The 25,544-nt window shown below is 43.3% G+C and overlaps 2 protein-coding genes across 3 annotated transcripts in view; one reads left to right on the top strand and one right to left on the bottom strand.

Moving 5' to 3' along the window:
• IDUA (alpha-L-iduronidase) overlaps window positions 1-25,544 on the top strand; it is a 175,165-nt gene that overhangs the window by 9,564 nt on the left and 140,057 nt on the right. For both annotated transcript variants that reach the window (XM_077275517.1, XM_077275520.1), the window contains exon 3: window positions 1,209-1,349. In XM_077275517.1, coding sequence (XP_077131632.1) covers window positions 1,209-1,349 — 141 coding nt within the window. The remainder of the gene's footprint in view (window positions 1-1,208; window positions 1,350-25,544) is intronic.
• The window catches only part of LOC143786229 (sulfate anion transporter 1-like), a 43,385-nt gene continuing 27,113 nt past the window's right edge, over window positions 9,273-25,544 (bottom strand). The window contains exons 2-3 of the mRNA XM_077275512.1: window positions 17,040-17,686; window positions 9,273-11,041 (exon numbers count right to left, since the gene is read on the bottom strand). Of these exons, the coding sequence (XP_077131627.1) occupies window positions 9,518-11,041; window positions 17,040-17,660 (2,145 nt within the window). The 5' untranslated portion in view covers window positions 17,661-17,686 and the 3' untranslated portion in view covers window positions 9,273-9,517. The remainder of the gene's footprint in view (window positions 11,042-17,039; window positions 17,687-25,544) is intronic.

Raw genomic sequence — 25,544 nt, forward strand, 5'->3', positions numbered from 1 at the left:
GGCCAATATCCATGGCCCCTTACCACCCTGAGAATACCAGCCCACAGCTGTTTGCTTTAGCTTGGCTGGTTGTCAAAAATGAGGGGGGAACTTATGTGTTTGTTTTGGCTATTCTTGATAACCAGCCAAGTTAAAGCAGGCAACTGAAGGTTGCAGCCCCCAGCTGTGAGTTTTGCCTGGCTGGTAATCAAAAATACAGGGGAACCCACTCCAGGTTTTTAAATAAAATTATTTACAGCGCAGGTGCCGGGTGATGAATACTCCCATCAGCCGCTTCTGCTCTCACCGTTATTAGCGACAGCAGGCATCTGCTGATGATGGGTGCAGTAGTCCCTTCCACTGACACCAATGACTGGAGGTAAACTTTATACCTCCGATCACAGCTGCGCACTCACGCTGTCTTTTGACAGAGTGGGAACCGCGGCTGTCTGACTACCGGTAATGATTTCACCGCCGATCAGAAGCCGTACGGCTTAGTACGGACGCAGAACTTTACTGTTCGGGTTCGCCCGTCTCTACTTATGATCTCCGTTGTGTGCTGATGCCCCTCACCATTTCAGAACAGATTTATATAATGTCCGATTCTCTCTAAATATTGTGCAGCTGCTCTAACGACTGTATCGTCCGGTGAGCAGTAGGACCTCCCAATGTGGAGGTACATGTTGAAAAATGATACATGCATCGAGCAGAGCTGGTGAAGCCATTTACCCATCTTTATGATCTTGCACTGATGGCCTTGGTGCCAGAAACAGCGATGTACCAGGGCAGTGGAGCCCGTAATCAGGAGTTACAACTCTAGAAAGATATGTTTTTTTTTAGTGATAATTTTTATTGCCTTATTTTATTGTAAAGGGGACATGGCTTATAGGATGCTCTGCATGATTACCGGGAGACATGCCACCTAAAAATTAGCATCAACTAAAAAAGTCCTGTATCACTGGAACCATATTGTAGATTTACCAAAAATAACCTGGGGTACTCAAGAGCAACGGGAAGAAGATAAGAGCAACAACTGGCCGCTTTTAAACTGTGGCCACTTGCCCATATATCTTCTACTTGGCGATTATATTGGCTTAGAAATCATAACCACTTCCCGTCTCCTGGTATTCCGAACAGCCAAAGAGGAACAATAAAATTGTTGTTCTGACATGTTAATAACTTCTATATTGCAGATATTTCATGACGTGTTCATTCATTGTATTTTTCAGCCCCCCTTTACCACATAACAAGGCTGAATCCTATTTTTTGGGTAAAGACCAAAGATTGAACCTGGCACACATATCGTCTGTTCCTCACGATGGCATTGTGCAAGTCAGAATTCACTGGTTACTGGACCTTATTACAGTTTCGTAAGTTATTGTGTTGGCAATTTGTCATGGACTAATAGTTGGACTAACATGATTAAAGGGGTTGGCTCCTTCTGTAAAATATCAAACCAAGCAGTTCTTACTGAATCCTCTACCCCTACAGTGCCGCCTGTCTGCTACTCCCACACTGTCATTGTTGAGAAGAGCTGCGGCAGTGTTTTCACCACCACGTGACCACTTCATCATGTGACCTCTGCTACCAGTCACTATGCTTACTGCTGATGTCCGTGATTGGCTGCAGCGGTCACATGTTGTAAATGGGATGTTGCTACTGCAACCATGTCAACAAAGGAAGGCAGGGAGCAACTGAAAAGAGGAACTAGAGCTGCAAGGGCTTCACTAGGTAAATGCTGCTTTTTTTGTTATGAATGTAAGCAGCGTTGAATGGAACTGAACAACCCCGTAAAGAAAGAATAACAGCCACCAAACAGCCACTGGGTCTTATTATAGACATCGATGCAGGTCTTGAAGGTGGGACCACATCTCTCAGACACTTAAAGGAGTATTTTCCTATCCCCAATGTGTAGTAGGTGTAATAATAATAGTAGAGTGACTGATATAGTAACAGCTAGTTGCAAGTGAAAACAAAAGAAAGTCAAAACCGCACCCTTTTATATAAAGATTGAAGGTCTCAGCGGACACAAGGGCGCACGTCCAAAACCAGGGAGCCCATCCTGGACAGTACCAGGACCACAAAAAACAAAGATACAGCGCCACAATGGATGGTGAAAAAATGGGAGCTTACATTTATTCTTCCTCCTGTAGCAGGAGGCAGAATAAATGTAAGCTCCTATTTTTTCACCATCCATTGTGGCGCTGTCTCTTAGCTAGTTGCAAGTGGTCATAACCAGCGTCGGACTGGAGTACCTTGGGCCCACCAGAGAAAAATCTTTCTTGGGGCCCACCGTGCCGTTTAAAAATACCACACAGGATAGCTCCTATATACCACACCACACAGGAGAGCTGACAGATCCTCTATATACTACACCACACAGGAGAGCTGACAGATCCTCTATATACTATACCACACAGGAGAGCTGACAGATCCTCTATATACTACACCACGCAGGAGAGCTGACAGATCCTCTATATACTACACCACACGGGAGAGCTGACAGATCCTCTATATACTACACCACACGGGAGAGCTGACAGATCCTCTATATACTACACCACACAGGAGAGCTGACAGATCCTCTATATACTACACCACACAGGAGAGCTGACAGATCCTCTATATACTACACCACACAGGAGAGCTGACAGATCCTCTATATACCACACCACACAGGAGAGCTGACAGATCCTCTATATACTACACCACACGGGAGAGCTGACAGATCCTCTATATACTACACCACACAGGAGAGCTGACAGATCCTCTATATACTACACCACACAGGAGAGCTGACAGATCCTCTATATACTATACCACACGGGAGAGCTGACAGATCCTATATATACTATACCACACGGGAGAGCTGACAGATCCTCTATATACTACACCACACGGGAGAGCTGACAGATCCTCTATATACTACACCACACAGGAGAGTTGACAGATCCTCCATATACTACACCACACAGGAGAGCTGACAGATCCTCTATATACTACACCACACAGGAGAGCTGACAGATCCTCTATATACTACACCACACAGGAGAGCTGACAGATCCTCTATATACTGCACCACACAGGAGAGCTGACAGATCCTCTATATACTACACCACGCAGGAGAGCTGACAGATCCTCTATATACTACACCACACGGGAGAGCTGACAGATCCTCTATATACTACACCACACGGGAGAGCTGACAGATCCTCTATATACTACACCACACGGGAGAGCTGACAGATCCTCTATATACTACACCACACAGGAGAGCTGACAGATCCTCTATATACTACACCACACAGGAGAGCTGACAGATCCTCTATATACTACACCACACAGGAGAGCTGACAGGTCCTCTATATACTACACCACACAGGAGAGCTGACAGATCCTCTATATACTACACCACACAGGAGAACTGACAGATCCTTTATATACTACACCACACAGGAGAGCTGATAGATCCTCTATATACTGCACCACACAGGAGAGCTGACAGATCCTCTATATACTACACCACACAGGAGAGCTGACAGATCCTCTATATACTACACCACACAGGAGAGCTGACAGATCCTCTATATACTACACCACACAAGAGAGCTGACAGATCCTCTATATACTACACCACACGGGAGAGCTGACAGATCCTCTATATACTACACCACACGGGAGAGCTGACAGATCCTCTATATACTACACCACACGGGAGAGCTGACAGATCCTCTATATACTACACCACACAGGAGAGCTGACAGATCCTCTATATACTACACCACACAGGAGAACTGACAGATCCTCTATATACTACACCACACGGGAGAGCTGACAGATCCTCTATATACTACACCACACGGGAGAGATGACAGATCCTTTATATACTACACCACACAGGAGAGATGACAGATCCTCTATATACTACACCACACAGGAGAGCTGCCAGATCCTCTATATACCACACCACACAGGAGAGCCGACAGATCCTCTATATAGTACACCACACAGGAGAGCTGACAAATCCTTTATATACTACACCACACAGGAGAGCTGACAGATCCTCTATATACTACACCACACAGGAGAGCTGACAGATCCTCTACATAGTACACCACACAGGAGAGCTGACAGATCCTCTATATACTACATCACACAGGAGAGCTGACAGATCCTCTATATACTACACCACACGGGAGAGCCGACAGGTCCTCTATATACTACACCACACAGGAGAGCTGACAGAAACTCTATATACTACACCACACAGGAGAGCTGACAGATCCTCTATATACTACACCACACAGGAGAGCTGACAGATCCTCTATATACTACACCACACAGGAGAGCTGCCAGATCATTTATATACTACACCACACGGGAGAGCCGACAGATCCTCTATATACTACACCACACAGGAGAGCCGACAGATCCTCTATATACTACACCACACAGGGGAGCTGACAGATCCTCTATATACTACACCACACAGGAGAGCTGACAGATCCTCTATATACTGCTATACTGCACCACACAGGAGAGCTGACAGATCCTCTATATAGAGCCATACATGTAAGGCAGATGTCATAAAGGTGTTAATTACCTGAGGACCCCCTTCACCACTATGTCACCCAATATCCTGTGGGCCCCCTCCCCCACTGTGTCACCTCTATTTTCTTGTGGGCCCATTCCCCCACTGTGTCACCTCTATTTTCCTGTGGGCCCCCTCCCCCACTGTGTCACCTCTATTTTCTTGTGGGCCCCCTCCCCCACTATGTCACCTCTATTTTCCTGTGGGCCCCCTCCCCCACTGTGTCACCTCTATTTTCCTGTAGGCCCCCTCCCCCACTGTGTCACCCAATATTCTGTGGGCCCCCTCCCCCACTGTTTCATCTCTATTTTCCTGTGGGCCCCCTCCCCCACTGTGTCACCCAATATTCTGTGGGCCCCCTCCCCCACTGTGTCACCTCTATTTTCCTGTGTGTCCCCTCCCCCACTGTGTCACCTCTATTTTCCCATGGGCCCCCTCCCCCACTGTTTCATCTCTATTTTCCTGTGTGTCCCCTCCCCCACTGTGTCACTTCTATTTTCCTGTGGGCTTACTGAGAGAGGGAAAGGGGAGCCACAGTAAAATAGAGGTGGTTGACACAAAGGGGAAGGGGACCCACAAGAAAATTAGAATATCACTGTGGGCCCCCTCCCCTTTGTCACCTTTAGGATGCATGGGGCCCCCTCCCCTAACTGCCTCTATGGCCAGAGATCTACTCAGGGTGCAGGCATCATAGAGTTCTGTACTTACAGTCACACTGACTGCAGCCATCAGACTCCCTCTGCTCCACTGCACAATACATGGCCATGCCGTGTGCTGCTTGGGTAGGACTGCTGACCAATCACAGCACAGCTCCTTGCCTGAGCTGTGCTGTGAGCTCACACAAAGAAAACTAACGCTGATTGGCTGAATCGCAGCCAATCAGCGTTTACAATGCTGCCCAGGGCTTTGTGGAAGAGGAGCAGAGATACGCACAGCATAGGAGACAGGTGACTGCGGGACAACTGTTGTGTGCCAGTGTGTGTCTCCTCTCAGACTCTGCCTCACAGTCAGCTGTCCTGCTGACTGTGCTGGCTGAAGTGAGGGTCGGCACACACACTCAACTCCTGCAGAGTAATAGAAGCCGGCAGCGGCAGCAGGTGATGTGAAGGAGCTGCGCCTGCACTTCCCATCACCTGTGCAGTCTGCCAGCCGCTGCCGGCTATACAATAAAGTGCGCCCTGCTCCCCGCAGCTATGAGCATGCAGGGCAGGCACACATGAAGGAGGCAGGGGCTGGGGGCGGGGCCCACCGGAGGATTCTCCGGTGTCCCGGTGCCCCAGTCCGACGGTGGTCATAACCATGGATACCTAAGTTCCTGCAACTTAAGTCAGCACATGAGGAAAGAGACATAGCGAATCAAAAGAACTATACTACATTTCTAATTGGAGGTATTTGCTAATATTATTAATATTACACCTACTACATATTGGGTTAGGAGATGGGTATACCCCTTTAAGCTCTTACTTTGGATGTCCGATAAATATCTGTAATCACATTACACCTTCACCTGAAGTTTGGATCAATCATCCTTGGCCACCTATGTGATTTGGTTACAGAAGCCTAGGGGCCTGATTCATTGAGGCCATGTTCAGTATTTGGCTATGTGCACACGTTTCGGATTTGTTGCGTTTCCGCAGCGTTTTGTCTGCGCGGAAATGCTATAAATTGGCACTGGATTAGTAAAGCAAAGTTAATGACATTCCTGAATTGTTGTGCACATGCTGCAGAAATTTCCATCCTTACTCTCTACGTTTTATTTTCCGCAGCATGTCAATTCTTTTTGCGGATCTGCAGCATTTCTGCACCCATTGACTTCCATTGAGTCAGCCAAATCCGCAGCAAAACCACAGGTGTAAAAAGGTTTGTGGATTTGCTGCAGAAAAGGAAATTATGTCAGAAGGAGGAAGAGTGCGTGGGCGGAGAATATGTGTGTGTCTGCAGGTGTGTGTCCGGGTGTCTATGTGTGTCTGCGGGTGTCTATGTGTGGGTTTGCGGGTGTCTATGTGTGCTTATGTCAGCGTGTATGTGCGGATCATGCTGGCAGATGTCAGTGTGATTCTGCACCTGACTCTGTCCCGCAGTGGTGACCTGCGGTAAAAATGCAGGCATGGGCTGATGAGACTACTGCTCCCATCTGGCTGTGTCTGCTGCCACTGATAACAGTGATAGCAGGTGCTGCTGATGGGAGGGTAGTATCATCTGCCGCTTCCTGTGCTCACAGTTAAAGAAAAAAAAGTAAAATCACATACATATTCATATAAAAATAAAACCCATTATACTCTCCTCACACCAAATCCCCAACACCCTCGTCTCCTAGAAATAATGTAAAATAATAAACCAGCGTATACTCCCTGTCCACTGTAGTCCAGGTAATCCAAGTTTCCCACGGCGATCTCACATGTAGAACAGTCACATCAGGAGATGTGACCGCTCTACACAGTGTCTGGCACTGGCAATATACTGACAGGTGGTAATATCTCCCGCATTGTATCAGCTGATCAGCTTCGGTGCTGCCACTTACGGCACTACTGCTGTGTGAGAACTTTCCCACCCAGCGATGCCGTAAGTGAGAGTACCGGAGCTGATCAGCTGATGAACTCCGGTGAACTCTCACAGCAGCTCAGTCATACACTGACAGGAGGTAATCCCTCCTGCAGTATATCGCCGGAGGCCGGTTAGAGCTGTCACATCTCCCGATGTAACTGTTCTACACGTGAGATCGTCGTGGACACTCGTTATTAAATGGACTACGTCAGACAGTGGTATTATATGTTCGGTTATTTTCTTTTTGTTGCAGGAGACGAGGGTGTCGGGGATTAGGCATTCAGTACGTATGGTTAATTAAGATTCAATAAAGGAGTCTGTGTGATTATTTCAAATAAAGGACTTTATTCTGGCTGTGTCTTTTTTTACCATGTAACTATAGGATAACTAATGGATAGGTGTCTTATAGATGCTTCTCCATTACTAAGCCATGGGCTTGATGTCACCTGACAATACAAAGGTGACATCAACCCCACAAATATGAACCCCACCTGCCACTGCTACAGGGCAAGTGGGAAGAGCAAGGCTAAGTGCCAGAATTGGTGCATCTTAGAGATGCGCCTTTTCTGGGGCGGCTGAGAGATAATGTTTTTAGCTTGGGGGGGGGGGGTGCCAATATCCATGGCCCCTTCCAAGGCTATTAATATCAGCCCGCTGTGTGCCTAGCCTTTGCTGGTTTGATTTTATAGGGGGACCCCGTGTCAATTTGTTTTTTCTGGGGTTCCTCTGTAAACTAGCCAGTAAAGGCTAAGCAAACAGCTGCGAGCTGATATTAATACCCTGGGAACCTTTATGGCTATTGGCTCCTTCCCAGAATATTAACATCAGCCCTCAGGATTTCAAGAAATCCCATGTCCACTATGCATGCACTGGCGCCCGCAGCTTTCCTTCTGAGACGGACATGCGGCGCGTCTTTCCAGACCGCTGCATGTCTATTTATATTGCGGAGACGCTCAGTCTCTGCAATATAAATATCACCCGTCCAATATATAGAAACGCAGTGATTCCGCACAGTTCAATGAACACCTGCATTCAAAAGCCAGCAGCGCTTTGAACACAGCGGACATGTGCTGCATCCAAAGCGCTGCCAGGTTCCTGACCGTGGGGACGTAACCTAATAACAGTTGCTGTTTTGTTACAGGATATGTAGATTAATTATGTTAATGCTCCTACATAGGCTGGTGTGTGTGTCTCTTTATTTAATTGTGTGGGTGGGTGTGTCTTTATTTAATATTAATTAGGGTATCTGGCTGGAAAGTTTGAACCAAGAAATTACACCTCATTTTTTTTTTTTTTTTTAGAATATAGCTTTATTTAGCTTACAAATCCGCATGAAAATCCACATCAAATCCGCACGGAATTTCCACTGCGTTTTTTACCAAGAGATGCAGAAACCGCGCAGAAATTTCCACAAGCAAATCCGCAACGTGCGCATATAGCCTTTTACCTCTATGTGTAAGCCAAAAATTCCTGAGTGAACTGACTAAAACAACTTTATGAATCGGGCCATATAACATCTATGCCGTAAATGTATTTTACTAGCTTTACTTTAAACGTATTATGTTGCCCTAGTATAAGGGAATCTGTCACCTGATTGATGCTGCCCAAACCATGGGCAACATGAATCAGAGCCTGGCTACAAGACTACAGCCAGGGATATTCTAAATATACTTTAAAGACCCTTCTCCCAGGCTGCTAGAGGTGACTCTCTGGCTATGGAAGAGAACTACCAATCACAGCAAGTTCTGGCCACTCTTTCTGCCAAAATTGGATGGAAGATGGGGGTTGAATTTAATATATTTTTGAGATAAATATTCCCTTTTTCTCTCTTTTTCCTGTTCCTTTACTGCCGTTTGGCGCCTAACTAACCAGGTATCATGAAGGTTTTGTTCTGTAACCATGGGATAGATTTGACCCCCACAATCATTCCAAGTCACCTAGATTCTCACTGCAGAATGAAATTACCGTACAATGAATCGAATCAGGTATTCTGCTTTACTTAGATGTGGAGCACTAGGTGCCTTTAATTTTTACACCAGGATAGAACTTACTGTAATATGCTTACAAAAGAATGTTTCCAGCTCTTCTAGATGTTGGCACTATCATTATGGCATATTTCTAGTTCCAAAAAATATTAAGCATAGATAAAATATAGAAATATTATATGAACAGATTTATTTTTTGCAAAATATCCCAATGTCCAGTGCAGTGTAATTTCAGTTTTGTAACAATATCATAGTTCTTAAGGCACGTGAAAGTAGAAATCAAGGTACTTTTTTACATATATTATGTAGGTTGAAGTGTAACACACAGTCTATAAACACTGTTGAAATGTTTCTGATAATTTTCTAGTGAATTTGGCCTTGGATAAACTGTATGGAATGATCCCTAATTCATTAACACCTATACAGTAGAGTCTCTTATGGCCAACTCTTTCTGTCTTGCAAACTGTACAGCATCATGTATGTTATAAAAAAGCATATTATTGATGTCCTTGTCTTGCTTTCCAAAGTAAGCCCCTCTGCGGAGGGCATCGATGACTGACGTATTGCAACAAGCCATTAGCACGCTAATTTGTACCTCTTGATAATCTTTTAATACTCCCTTAAGAGTGTTCATACCGGACGTGTCTAGAAATGCTATGGCGGAGCAATCCAGAATAATAGTTTCCAAGTCATTTTTTTTCTCCACAAACTCTATATGTATATCATTGTTATCCAAGTCTTTCATGTTTTCTTCTTCTTGTTTTTTTGCTTTCTTTTTGAGTTTTTTTTCTATTTTTTTCCGTCTGATTATTTCAAGACTGGGGTTCATTCCCACCTTTTTGTAGAGAGATTGAAGAAAATAGTCTTTGTTTGCGTAGTGAAGAGGAGATTCAAAACGGAAGATCTTAACTTTGGGAATAGGGAAAAGATTTTCATATCTGTCACTGTCCTCATAAAAGACCGTGTCCTGTATCTGACTAAGCACGGCAGTGTGGGGTACCTGAGTGCGCACAATAAGGCAAAGCATGGAAAAGATTATTCCCACCAGAAGGCCCATTTCTGTACTGATCAGTGCCGAAGAACACACAGTAATGCTCCAGACCACTGCATCTATCTTGTTCAGCCGCCATTGAGCTGGCAAGTCTTTGAATTTCCTGAGAGCCCCTCGTAAACTCACAATTATTATGCAGGCCAAGACACATTTTTGTAGGGAGTAAAATAATGGCGCAAAGAATAGTAGGACCGATAGTACCACAAGTGCACTTACAACGCTGGAAACTTGTGTCTTGCACCCTGTTGAGGTTTTCACTAGAGTCTTGGCCAATGCTGCACTGGTAGCAAACGAATGGAAAAATGATGGAATTATGTTGCAGAATCCAATGGCAAACATCTCTTGGTTGGCTTCCACGGTGTACGCATACTTCTTGGCAAACATTTCTGACAACGAAATGGTGAATGCGAAACTGACAACCGCCAATGGAATAGCATCAAGTGCAATCTTACCCATAAGACTAAAATCGGGCACTTTTGGGGGTATGAATCCAATTGGAATGACACCAGAGACACTTGAGCCGTAGATCTCATTTAGGTTGCAGTAGTGCGATACAAGTGTTGCCACAACAATGACGACAAGTTCTGTTGGAAGAGGGATCTTAATCTTGTCTTTATAGCGATCGCCAAGTTCCTTGGCAGCGACTAACACGCTGATACAGATCGCACTTGTCACCACATCACAAAAATTTGTATTGTGAATGTTTTTAAAGATATTAATCCACGTTGTGACAATCATTCCTATTCCTGGGCTTCGGGGAATCTTTACACCAAGAAGATATTTCACCTGAGCTGTTAAAATTGTCAACGAAGCACCCGTAGCAAATCCATCCAACATGGGCTCTGATAAATATATAGATAGAAATCCCAGACGGAATATGCCCATAAGGATCTGTGGAGAGAGAGACATAAGTGACTATACATCTGGTTACTTTTCATTTAGGATATTTACTGTTTGTATGGAATATTCTGTGCTGCGCGCTTTCAGGATTCTCCTGTGCTGGTGGCAGGCGTATGACCGTAACTATGCGATTTTTATACCCGCAGTCACATGCCGACTAGACATGTGCGGCCTCGCTCGGTGCAAGTGAATTGAACAAGGCCTGACACATCTAGTTGGAATGTGGCTGGAAGTATGTAAATAGCATATATTACGGTCACATGACCGCCTGTGAGGATTCACAAGTTTGCAGACAGATGGAGTGACAGCAGACTTTTACTCCAAAGCTGGAAAAACCCTTTAATTCTTGAACCACGCTAAAACTCAGAATATGACATATAGTTTCATAGATATTTAATAAATAATTTTTATAGAAGCCGGTACATTGAATTTTATGTTTTCTTTGAGATTATACTGCATACGTCTATTCTTTTTACTAGTACGAATTAGAGATGAAACTTGAAAGAATAGGATAGTTGCAAGACATATGTAATAAAATCATGATTGTATTAATCAATTAAAAGTCCATGATAATAGACTGATAAAATATACATGATACTAGAAATCAGTGCAGAGGAAAAAAGGAGAGAATATTTGCTTTTTCCATAGGAAAAATATTAGATTTACCATTAAAAAAAAAAAAGAGATGGATAATTGTTGACTGTAGAATATATGTCACACTCAAAGAAGCATCTCCAATACAAAGTAATATGCAGATATAGCAGACATCGTGAAATAACAAGAATACATACTACCACTAGAATCCCTAATATTCAGACAGGCACTGTCACCCAATAAAGTTCTAAACACAAAATATCCAGTTCTGTTGTTCCACTTGTTGTCCAGCTGTGCTGTTCCATTTCCAAGGTGTCGTCCGCACTCTCCGCTCTACTGTTCCTCACTATAAGCTGCTGCACCACATATTCTGTTCTGCTATCCCACATTACTCTACATGGCCTATATTTTTTCTTTGCTCTCAGGGGAAGTCTTTTTCTGAGCTGCACCTTTATGGGACAAGACGTTTAAGATGTTTTTATGATGTAGTGACTTTTACCCTTCATTGCAACTTTCCATAGAGTGTCTGATGAAGTGGTTCAATTTTCCTCTGCCACTGACTCTTCTGCACTAGTTAAAACAAGAGACTAATTCAGTGGGAGAATTTGCCATCCAGTTCCATACCCTAGCATCAGAATTAGCCTGAAACAATAACGCTCTGTTAGCAACTTTCCAAGTGTTTCTAAGCACTAACAGGCAGATAATTGCAACGTACCCGCCTGTTGTGCACGGCGCCGTTCTTCCCTGGTACAGAGTGGTCACAGACCGCTCCTGCCGGGGATTCAGCTGCCTCTGCTGACTTGACGGGTTGTGACTTCCGTGGTCATTCTGTTTGACAGGCAGTTCCCCCAGTTAGGCCTCGTCAACAGAGTGGACCGGAAAAGAAGCCTCCACTGTGTAGATGTGACGTCATCAGAGGCTTCTGAATCACTGGCACAGAGCGGCGATAGACTCCGTACACAACAGGCAGATAAATAGCAACTACCTGCCTGGTAGTGCTTAGGTATATTTTGGGATTTTTTTTAGGCTATGTGCACACGCTGCGGACTGGTGTGTGGATTTTTCCGCACTGATTTTGATAAATCCGCAGGGCAAAAACACTGCGTTTTTCCTGCAAATTTACCGCGGTTTTTGTGCGGATTTCACCTGCGGTTTTACACCTGCGGATTTCTATTATGGAGCAGGTGTAAAGCCGCTGCGGAATCCACACAAAGAATTGACATGCTGCGGAAAATAAACTGCTGCGTTTCCGCGCGTTTTTTTCCGCAGCCTGTGCACAGCGGTTTTTATTTTCCATAGGTTAACATGGTACTGTACACCGCATGGAACACTGCTGCGGATCCGCAGTAAAAACCGCAACGTGTGCACATAGCCTCAAAGTCCCAGATATCCCCTTTAAAACAATGATTCTCCCCTTTCTAGCCACCTTGGAGTGAAATAAACTGCTGAACATTTTTCTTTTTTTTCAATTGGGGGCTTAACCCCTTCCTGACATCAGACGGGATAGTACGTCCGACGTCAGGTCCCCTGCTTTGATGCAGGGCTCCGCGGTGAGCCCGCATCAAAGCCGGGACATGTCAGCTGTTTTGAACAGCTGACATGTGCCCGCAATAGCGGCGGGTGAAATCGCAATTCACCCGCCGCTATTAACTAGTTAAATGCCGCTGTCAAACGCAGACAGCGGCATTTAACTACCGCATCTGGCCGGGCGGCCGGAAATGACGTCATCGCCGACCCCCGTCACATGATCGGGGGTCGGCGATGCTTCAGTATTGTAACCATAGAGGTCCTTGAGATCTCTATGGTTACTGATCGCCGGTAGCTGTGAGCGCCACCCTGTGGTCGGCGCTCACAGCACACCTGATTTTCTGCTGCATAGCAGCGATCTGATGATCGCTGTTATGTAGCAGAGGTGATCGAGTTGTGCCTGCGTCTAGCCTCCCATGGAGGCTATTGAAGCATGGCAAAAGTAAAAAAAAAAAGTTAAAAAAAATGTGAAAAAAATAAAAAAAACATAAAAGTTTAAATCACCCCCTTTTCGCCCCAATCAAAATAAATCAATAAAAAAACAATCAAACCTACACATATTTGGTATCGCCGCGTTCAGAATCGCCCGATCTATCAATAAAAAAAAAAAGCATTAACCTGATCGCTAAACGGTGTAATGAGAAAAAAAATCCGAAATGCCAGAATTACGTTGGTCGCCGTGACATTGCATTAAAATGCAATAACGGGCGATCAAAAGAACGTATCTGCACCAAAATGGTATCATTAAAAACGCCAGCTCGGCATACAAAAAAATAAGCCCTCAACCGACCCCAGATCATGAAAAATGGAGACGCTACGAGTATCGGAAAATGGCGCAATTTTATTTATTTTTTTTAGCAAAGTTTGGAATTTTTTTTCACCACTTAGGTAAAAAATAACCTAGACATGTTTGGTGTCTATGAACTCGTAATGACCTGGAGAATCATAATGGCAGGTCAGTTTTAGCATTTAGTGAACCTAGCAAAAAAGCCAAGCAAAAAACAAGTGTGGGATTGCACTTTTTTTGCAATTTCACTGCACTTAGAATTTTTTTCCCATTTTCTAGTACACGACATGGTAAAACCAATGATGTCATTCAAAAGTACAACTCGTCCCGCAAAAAATAAGCCCTCACATGGCCAAATTGACGGAAAAATAAAAAAGTTATGGCTCTGGGAAGGAGGGGAGTGAAAAATGAATACGGAAAAACGGAAAATCCTACGGTCATGAAGGGGTTAATTGGAGACAGGAAGTTAAAGAGTTTGTGGAGTATGTCCTCTATGTGCTAATTTTAAAGGGGACCTGTCACCAGATTTGACCGATAAGAGATAAGACCACCACCTTTCAGGGCTGATATACAGCATTCTATAATGCTGTATGTCTGCCCCCAACCCGACCTGTAAGAGAAGAAAAATATCTTTTATTATACTCACCTGCGGGGCGGTCCGGTCTGATGGGCGTTGCTGGTTTCTTTTGACCTTCCCAGCGCCTGCTCACTGCAGTACTTTACTCTGAGAAGTACGCCTGCGCAAGAGTGTGATGGCTAGTAGACTGTGTGGGTGATGTAGGGACACGTCAACCACACAATGCAAGAAGGAGGATGGCATCGCAAGAAGAAGGGAGACCCGGACCAAGGCCAGCAACGCCCATCGGACCGGACCACCCCACAGGTGAGTATAAAAAAAAGTATTTTCCTTGTCTTGCAGGTCAGGTTGCGGTCATATATACAACATTCAAAAATGCTGTATATCAGGCCTGATAGATGGTGGTCTTATCTCATATCAGTCAAACCTGGTGACTGGTTCCCTTTAAATCCTTTTGTCAGGTGCCTCTTGGTCTTCTGCAGACATTACCCATTCCACAAAAAACCAGGGATGAAATTTCTAATCTTCCTGAAGCACAAGGGTTCACTACCATCTGAATTGAGTGTTATTCTGCAGCGTTAAATTCTAGCCTGCCTGCTTTATTGGAACTGCAGCTACAGGTAGAAACCACTTATTCCAAGTTATAGAGTCAGGTCAGGGAGCCATTACGGTCAGCTATACAGTGAGTCTGTAATCACTCCCTGGCGCATTGATTGACATCCTGCACCACAGTGTGGGTGTCTGTGGAGCAGGCTGTCATTCAGACTGGTGTTGAGTGATTACAGACTCGCTCACCGAGTGCTGACTGTGACCGCTCCCTTCGATGCCCCTATGACTGACAGCGATCGGATATAGGGAGGATATAAGTTGCTTTTCTCCACTAGCCGCTGCTCCAGTAAGGCAGCCTAACATGATTTTAACATTACATTCAGATTACCCCTAGATCTGGAGGAATAATAGTGTTTATGGACATACAGTAACAAGTTGCCTTTAAAGCTCATCTTTCATCAAACTCTGCAGCCCCATGTAATGACAGCATATTATGGAGACAGGTCTCGTATTAGCCAAAACAGCTGTTCATGAAATCCAGAATATTATTGAGCCAGGCGTTTCCGCCACCTCACCGGGCATCCTTTTGGTCCCTTAGGGCATTCATTGACAGTTGGGTGCTAATTATCTTCACTAATTTGACGTATTCTTTGATTTTATGTAACAGCCCAATATATTTTTTTTACGTTTTGGCTGAAAAGATTGCAGTCCTTTCACCCTTTCTTTGTTGTCCTTGCATTGGACAGCATAGTCTGATGATAGATCTTAATAGGTGAGCAGAGACTAAGCTGAATTCAAATGTCCACGTTCTATTGCCTGAGTTAGGACCATGATTTTCAGACTGGCCTCGGGACTCCAGACCTGATCTCAACAGCCTCATATTTGGTCCGTACTTGGGCTGTGATACTTGAGATGTCTGAATTCAGCTTAAGGTCTCAGACATCTGTGCTGGGTAGGGCCTGGAACAGTTTTTATGCCTAAAGTCCATTGTGTGCCATGTAGAACCCTCCTAGTTGAGACTCCCACACAACATTGTCTCCACCAAAAGCGTTTCTGCAGTGTAGGTTGAACCAGACAGATTGGTTCAAGAGAATGAGATCCAAAAATAATCGCCTCTGAATAACTGACTGTCCATGCTTATTTGGGCACTGTAGTAAGGTCTGTGCTTGCCGAGCATATTCATTAGTTAGAAAGACTCCAGAATGGAAAATGAATAGCTAATTCTCATTGGTATTTCTCTTTAAGATTGTGTGAGAATAAAACTCAACATGCCCTCTCATGAGCAGCGTGACCTTTCCTTACCCATTTTATATTGTTACGTTTATTACTTTATTATACAATCTGTAATAATCGTAAACTACATTTATAAGGTCTTCCTTTGTCAGACGCTGATTTTTAATATATTCTAGCAAATGCATTCAATCTTCATGAAGTACCATAAACATGTCAAAGTGGCCAAGAAGCATTGTAGATGTAGCTTTGGTGAACCCCTGACCCATTTTTTTTCAATCGATAGGTTTTAGGTTGGGTGGCTAAAGCTTGTTCCATTTTTAACGTTTTTAGTGAAATATACGGTAATTGATTCTTTTAACATTTTTTTTTTTACAAGAAATGTTCTGGCGATCATCACAAGGGTGCGATTTGCATAGCTGCGGTCACGTGCTGATAAGAATCTCAGCTGCTTCTCAATCGAATCCATTGAACAAAGCATCTGAAGCCCTAGCAGCCACGTGATCACAGTCACAGTGATGCAAGTCGCACACTTGTGGACACATGATGATCGCCAGAACCAGCAAGCGCAGACAGATCATTGCAGTGTGTACGTTACACACTGTTAGGATTCGACAAGCCAATCATAGAGCTTGCCAGTGATTTCCTCAGTGGTGGACAATTCCTTTAATGTCCCGTCCACCTAGTGATATTAGACAAATCTTCAAAGATATATAGAGCCGTACCTGATATATGCCAGCTATAAACGTCAGCGCTGCTGCTATACTGATGGCATAGCATTCCTTCCCACATTCAATGTTCAGCGGGCCAACTGTAAAGTTGACCATTGTTATGTTCATCATCAAATCCGTTGTATTTCCATCTTTTATAGTCTTCAAGACATCATCATCCAGGTCAAAACCCGCCAGCTGCACTTCTCGATCTACAACCTGACCAACCATCAAGCTGATCAAGCTGAAAATGCCCACAGACACATGCCGCGAGGTCCCCATTATAAAATAAATTAAGTTGGCAAAGAAGGACGTGTACAAGCCGTAAATGGGTTTCAGGCCTGCTAAGAGGCAATAAGCAATGGCTTGAGGCACCAATATAATGCCTATAATCAAGCCCGACATTACATCTCCCCATGCGTTTTCCTTGAAGTCGTATTTTGGAAGCCATCGAATTACAGGTAGAAATCCTGTGATTAATTTCTTGACTTTTCTGGTATTACAAGTACATTTGTTTTTTAGTTTGGTTTTCAGAGACTTCCAGATGGTCACGCGATTATTGGCTTTTCTTTCCAGATGTAGATGGTTGTACGTTGGTTGTTCGTCTACTTGATTTTCTTCAGTCTCGCTCTTCATTCTTGTTCTACTTGTATCATTTAGCACTAAACAAAAAACAAAAATGATTTACAGATGTTATTTAGAAGTATATAACATGTCTACAGATTTGCTTCCCTCTGCATCTAGAACATCTCTCCTACTTCCCCATCAGATCTAAGCGTGCATATTGATTTCAATAGGGAGTGTTACCAGACACCTAGAACAGGAGTATTATCCCATGGTAGGGGTGCACCAGCAGACAATAGATCTTGGGACAAGCCTTACATTTAATGCATATTACCATCTGAAAGAATACGTTTTTGTTTTTTTTTGTTTTTTTTTATTAAATCAATACTACATATGAAATTAATAAACCTTGTAATATATTGTATTAATGAAATCCACTACTTTCTCTGCCAGGACCAATCAGTCATTCTCAATTCTCAGGTAACATCTTCTATGAAAACAAATGTTCCCATTACTGAGATAGGAGATGACAGATGGTGCTCACAAAGTTCTATGGGGGTATCTGTCATTTCAGAAGAACTTGTCTGTCTGCCTCTAGCTCCTCCTTCTGTCTCCCTTCTCTATAGAATCTTAAAAGCACCAACTATCATCTCCTATTTCAGTCTTCACTGCATACAGATTTTAACCATGAATTAAGAATGACGGAAAAAGAAGCAGATTTCTCTGATAAGATATATTACAAAGTTTCTCTTTTTCATGTAAACTATTGATTTATGATTTTATTTTTTTTTAATATTTAGCACAATGTTCTAAACCTGGATTATAGTCTTAACTGCATTGAACAGTGAAAACCTCATCATAGATAACTTGGAGCCCGCCACTCATTAATTGAGCAAACTCATAACGGTGATATATTCTTTTTTGTGCTATTAGATAAATGGTGAAGGATTTTTTTTTTGTGATACTACACAGATCTACACCCATACCATACTGCCCTTAGACAGCACAGCATGGTATTAAGACAGATCCGCTAAAAATGTAATATTCCACTGCTATAGAAACCCTGTAATTAATATGTGAGCTTAATTATTTAAGTTGTGTGGTGCAAAAATAAGCTCATTATAAAAGAATTACTTATACTTTAGCTACGACCATGGTCATGGTTTGTAGCCATATTTGTCCCCTGTATGTGGTATTAATCAGTCACTATGTGGTGGTAATATGTTGTCTGGTCATGGTGCGGTGGTATTGTATGTGGTATTATTCGGTCACTATGTGGTGGTAATATGTCTGGTCATGGTGTGGTGATATTTGTTCGTTGTATGTGGTATTATTTGGTCACTATGTGGTGGTAATATGTGGTCTGGTCATGGTATGGTGGTATTTGTTCCTTTTATGTGGTATTATTCGGTCACTATATGGTGGTGATATGTGGGACAGTCATGGAGCAGTGCTATTGTATGTGGTATTATTCTGTCACTCCCTCAGCAATTCAGTAAAATGGAAGTCCTCATTATACCCTGTACTTAAAGGGAATATGTCGCCAGTTTTTTGCTACCCCACCTGAAAGCAGCCTGATGTAGGAAAAGAGACCCTGATTCCAGCAATGTAAAACTTAATGTGCTGCTGCAATTTTGATAGAATCACTGTTTTATCTGCTGCAGATGTAGCAGTTCTCTGAATGATGACCTCTGTATAACCCCACCCACTGATTGGAAACTTTTTGTGTACACTGTTCATAGGCTGAAACCCGCCAAACAGTGATGCGGCAGGGTTATGCAGAGCTCATGAATATGGAAGACAACATGGTAGCAGGTTTACTAGTCCTCTAGTGATATTTTCATGTTGATAAAACAAGGATTTTATAAAAACTGCAGCAAGAAGCCCAGTAAATGATACATCTCTGGAGTCAGGGTCTCTGGCTCTACATTATGTTGCTCTTAGATTAGGTGCCAAAAACCTGGTGACAGATTCTCGTCACCTCTCCTGACCCGAGAATGACCGCATGATGTATTTCTATGCAGCTGTCATGCTCAGGTCAGGAGTGCCGATCAGTCCAAGGATTGCGATGCGATCCTTGCACGAGAAATACGTCAGTCTGTCTACACCCTAAGAGCTTTAATGCCCAAAATGCATAGGCAAAGTGTTTGATTTTTTTTTTTTACTCTTTATCTTTATGTTTTTAAGAGCATATAGAATAAATAATATTCTTATAATATATTTTATGCGGTTGCTGGATATCCTTTCCTCTACACTATTGCTCCTGCATGGTAACCCATGGTCTTTACAGGGCACTGCGCCCTAATAGTTACCGCATCTGGCGAGCTGATGTGATCTCCCCTTTTTTCTGCAGTTACCTTGAATCTGCCATGTCATTCTACACATTAGTTTTCAAGTCATGATGATACTTGCATTTACATAGTGTGTATAACTTAATGAGCCATAATTACTTATGGGACGCGTGTCAAAGGTCCTTGCTGAATCATTCTGATACTTGCACAAGTTTTATGTTTAGCAAGAAAATGATTGGATTTTTTCCTAGCTTTTTTTGATTGTCTTTATTGGTTTTATGTTATTATTCTATTTTCAGGGAGTTTAAAAATGAGAAAAAAACAAGAACATGGACCTCCATAGACCTACGAGAAAACCATTAGCAAAAAGCTCTAGCTTCCCTAGCAGCTGCATGCTACGTAGTTTTGTTACATTGGCATTCACGGTAGTCTACTAGTTAGCCAGCTGTCTTATTCTTCCCACCCCGACTTCCAGAACTCTGCAGATCACTGATATAAGTCATTGAATGGGCACCTTCAATGTTTACCTCCATCATCTCTTAAAAAAAAAAAACAGTGTATGTGTATTTCGAATGGTGCCATTAAAAATACTCTTTCCGCAAAGAAACAAGCGCTATGAAAAAAATGCCCCAAATTTCTGTGTCTTCAAGTCATGGGTGCTATTATAACGGTATGAGGTCTAAGGGTATATTTCCACGTGGCGTAATACATCAGGATTTGCTGCGGATTGGACGCTGCATACATCCGCAGCGTCCAGATGTTACAGCATAGTGGAGGGGATTTTATGAAATCCCATCTCCACTATGTGCGCAGGCCGCATCCGGCAGCCCTGCATTTACGGACATGTGGCGCGTCTTTCCAGACCGCAACACGTCTCTATATCATGGATAGGATGCAGTGATTCCACATGTACAAAGGGGGGGGCGGCGCGGGGTATCCTCTGCATCCAAAGCGCTACGTTTCCTGACCGTAAAAACGTAGCCTTAGGGTACGTGCCCATGATCAGGAAGTGCTGCAGTTTTGACGCTGTTTATTTATGCAGTGTCAAAAATGAAGCACCCAGATGTTACAGCATAGAGAATGGGATTTCTAGAAATCTCATGTCCACTGTGCGTCTATGTGCACCTGTGGATCACCCGCGGACACGGACATGCAGCGAGGGTTTATGAGCCGCAGCATGTCAATTTCTCTTGCGGAGTCACAAAAGAAATTTCAACAATAGAATGTATTTGAATGCGGTAAATCTGCATGGTTCAGTTAACACACAGGTTTACCTGCGTGATTAGAACATAGCGAACAAATTCTGCCTCCAAAGCTTTGCAACTTCCTGATCATGTGAATGTAGCCTGAGGGGTATATTTCAAGGCTATTAACCCCTTTGTCGACCTCTGTTGTACTAGTACTGTGCAGGTCACTACCCTCCGGCAGTGAGCCCACATCTTTTTTGGTACATGTCTGCTGTTTTGAACAGCTGACATGTGCCTGGAACAGCCGTGTGTGGAATCGTGATTCACCCGCGGCTAATAACTCGTTAAATGCCACTATCAAACTCTGACAGCGGCATTAAACGCGTGCTTCCAGCCATCTGGCCGGAAATCTGTCCACTGGTGACCCCAGTCACGTGATCACGGGTCATCGGTGGGTTGGCATGACAACAAGAGGTCTCCTGGAGATGACATCTATGGTTGACAGTGATGGTTTGCTATGGGCCTCCCGGTAGTCGACGCTCATAGCAAGTCAGCAATTCTGCTGCACACAGGTGATCAGATCATCACCTGTATGTAGCAGAAGCGATCGGGTTATGGCAGCTTCTATTCTCCCATGCAAACTATTGAAGCATGCCAAAAGTAAGAAAAACATGTTTTTAAAAAAATAAAAAAATATAAAAAAGTTTAACCCCTTTCTGCCATGAGACGTACTATCCCGTCCATGTGACCTGGGACTTAATTCCCATGGACGGGATAGTACGTCATTCCTTGATCAGCCACGCTCACGGGGGGTGTGCGGCCGATTGCAGCCGGGTATCAGCTGATTATCACAGCTGACACCTGGCTCTATGTGCCAGGAGCAGTCACGGACCGCTCCCGGCACTTTAACCCTCGGAACACTGCAATCAAACAAGATCACAGCGTTCCGGTGGCATAGGGAATCATTGCGCAGGGAGGGGGCTCCCTCTGTGCCTCCCTGAGACCCTCAGATCAACATGATGTGATCGCATTCTTCCAAAGGTCTCCTCCCTGCAGGCCCCCGGATCCAAGATGGCCTGAGAGCAGGCGCCGGCAAACCTCCTGCACTGCCTGTCATATCGCTGATCTGACACAGTGCTCTGCAAAGTGTCAGATCAGCGATCTGACACTATTTAGTGATGTCACACCCTGGGAAAATGTAAAAAAGTAAAAAAAATAAAATTATCGTGTAAAAATATATTTTTTAAGTTCCTATATAAAGAAAAATATATATTTTTCCAAAAAAAATACTTTTCTTTATGTAAAAAAAAAAAACTATAAAAGTACACATATTTAGTATCGCCGCGTCCTTAACGACCCGACCTACAAAACTGTCCCACTAGTTAACCCCTTCAGTGATCACCGTAAAAAAATAAATAAAAATGGTACCACTGAAAACGTCATCTTGTCTCGCAAGAAACGAGCCGCCATACAGTGTCATCAGCAAAAAAATAAAAAAGTTATAGCCCTCAAATTATAGCGATGCAAAAATATTTTTTTAATATAAAATGGTTTTTATCGTATAAAAATTCAGGAATTGCTGTTTTTTGTTAATTCTGCCTAACAAAAATTGTAATAAAAAGCGATAAAAAAATGTCATGTGCTGAAAATGGTACCAATAAAAACGTCAACTCGTCCCGCAAAAAAACAAGACCTCACATGACTCTGTGGACCAAAATATGGAAAAATTATAGGTCTCAAAATGTGGTAACGCAAAAACTATTTTTGGCAATAAAAAGCGTCTTTTAGTGTGTGACAGCAGCCAAACAAAATACCTGCTATAAATAGTAAATCAGACCCCCCTTCATCACCCCCTGTGGTTTACCCCCACATATGGGGTATCGGGGTACTCAGGACAAATTGCGCAACAACTTTTGGGGTCCAATTTCTCCTGTTACCTTTGGTAAAATAAAACAAATTGGATCTGAATTAAATTTTTTGTGAAAAAAAAGTTAAATGTTCATTTTTTTTTTAAACATTCCAAAAATTCCTGTGAAGCACCTGAAGGGTTAATAAACTTCATGAATGTGGTTTTGAGCACCTTGGAGGGGTGCAGTTTTTAGAAAATACCCAAAAGTGACACCATTCTATCATATAAACCCCTCAAGGTGACTTCAAATGTGATGCAGTCCCTAAAAAAAATGGTGTCAAAAATGAGAAATTACTGGTCAACTTTTAACCCTTATAACTTCCTAGCAAAAAAAAATTTTGGTTACAAAATTGTGCTGATGGAAAGTATACATGTGTGAAATGTTACTTATTAAGTATTTTGCGTGACATATCTCTGTGGTTTAAGGGCATGAAAATTAAAAGTTCGAAAATTGCAACATTTTCAAAATTTTTGCCAAATTTCCGGGTTTTTTTTCACAAATGGAAGTAATGTCAAGAAAATTTTACCACTTGAAGTACAATATGTCACGAGAAAACAATGTCAGAATCACCGGGATCCATGCAAGCGTTATTACCTCATAAAGTGACAGTAGCATAGTAACACAGTAACATAGAGTCTTCCTTCAACCTTAATAACTAAAGGTACCGTCACACTAAACGATATCGCTAGCGATCCGTGACGTTGCAGCGTCCTGGCTAGCGATATCGTTGTGTTTGACATGCAGCAGCGATCTGGATCCTGCTGTGATATCGCTGGTCGTTGATTAAAGTTCAGAACTTTATTTGGTCGTCAGATCGCCGTGTATCATTGTGTTTGACAGCAAAAACAATGATACCAGCGATGTTTTACAATGGTAACCAGGGTAAATATCGGGTTACTAAGCGCAGGGCCGCGCTTAGTAACCCGATGTTTACCCTGGTTACCAGTGTAAAATGTAAAAAAACAAACAGTACATACTCACCTTCGCGTCCCCCGCCGTCCGCTTCCTGCCCTGACTGAGCGCCGGCCGTAAAGTGAAAGCACAGCACAGCGGTGACGTCACCGCTCTGCTGTTAGGGTCGGCACTCAGTCAGTGCAGGAAGCGGACGCCGGGGGACGCGAAGGTGAGTATGTACTGTTTGTTTTATTACATTTTACACTGGTAACCAGGGTAAACATCGGGTTACTAAGCGCGGCCCTGCGCTTAGCAACCCGATGTTTACCCTGGTTACCCAGGGACCTCGGCATCGTTGGTCGCTGGAGAGCGGTCTGTGTGACAGCTCTCCAGCGACCAAACAGCGACGCTGCAGCGATCGGCATCGTTGTCTGTATCGCTGCAGCATCGCTTAGTGTGACGGTACCTTTAGTCCATCTAGTTCAACCCATAGCCTAACCTAACATGCCCTAACATGTTGATCCAGAGGAAGGCAAAAAAAAACCATGCGGCAAAGAGTGAGCACCACATTGGGGAAAAAATTCCTTCCCGACTCCACATATGGCAATCAGACTAGTTCCCTGGATCAACACCCTATCAAGGAAACAGTCAGAATTGTAAAAATTGGCCCTGTCATTAACATGCAAATCACCCCCCTTTTGCCCTATTCAAACTAAAACAATAAGAAAAAATTAAACATACACATATTTGGTATCACCATGTTCAGCATCGCCTTATCTATCAATAATAAAAAGATTAACCTGATCACTGAACAGCGTAGCCTAGAAAAAAGTAAAAATGACAGAATTACATTTTATTGGTCACTGCGACATTGAATTAAAATGCAATAACGGGCGATCAAAAAATTGTAATTGCACCAGTATGGTATCAATAAAAGCATCAGCTCGGCATGCAAGAAATAAGCCCTCACCCGACCCCAGATCACGAAAATGGAGACGCTGCAGGAAAATGGTCCAATTTTTTTTAACAAACTTTGGATTTTTTTTCACAACTTAAATAAAAAAGCACCTAGACATGTTTGGTGTCTATGAACTCATAATGACCTAGAGAATCATAATCGCAGTTTTAGCATTTTGTGAACATGGTAAAAAAAAATCTAAAAAAACCTTGTGGAATTGCACTTTTTTTGCAGTTTCACCGCACTTGGAATTTTTTTCCCGTTTTTGAGTACAAGAATATGGTAAAACCAAAGGTGTCATTCAAAAGTACAACTTATCCTGCAAAAAACAAACCCTCACATGGCCATATTGAGGGAAAGATAAAGTTATGGCTCTGGGAAGGAGGGGAGCGAAAAACAGAAGCGCAAAAACTGAAAAAGGGCAAGGTCTCTAAGGGGTTAAACCAGTGTTTCCCAAACTCCAGACCTCACGGACCCCAACAGGTCGTGTTTTCAGGATTTCCTTAGTATTGCACAGGTGATGGAAGTATCAGGAGTTCTCTCACGTGCAGCAGTATGGAAATCCTGAAAACGTGACCTGTTGGGGTCCGGGAGGACGGGAGTTTGGGAAACACTGGAACCAGTCGATAGTGGCTTGTAAGATTGCAATAGGTGGCACTAAAATATTCAAGACCTCTTTCTTCTCTGAAGAGGCAGTTTGTATATTATAAAGGCAT

The sequence above is a fragment of the Ranitomeya variabilis genome, chromosome 1, assembly GCF_051348905.1.
Source record: "Ranitomeya variabilis isolate aRanVar5 chromosome 1, aRanVar5.hap1, whole genome shotgun sequence".
NCBI lineage: Eukaryota > Metazoa > Chordata > Amphibia > Anura > Dendrobatidae > Ranitomeya > Ranitomeya variabilis.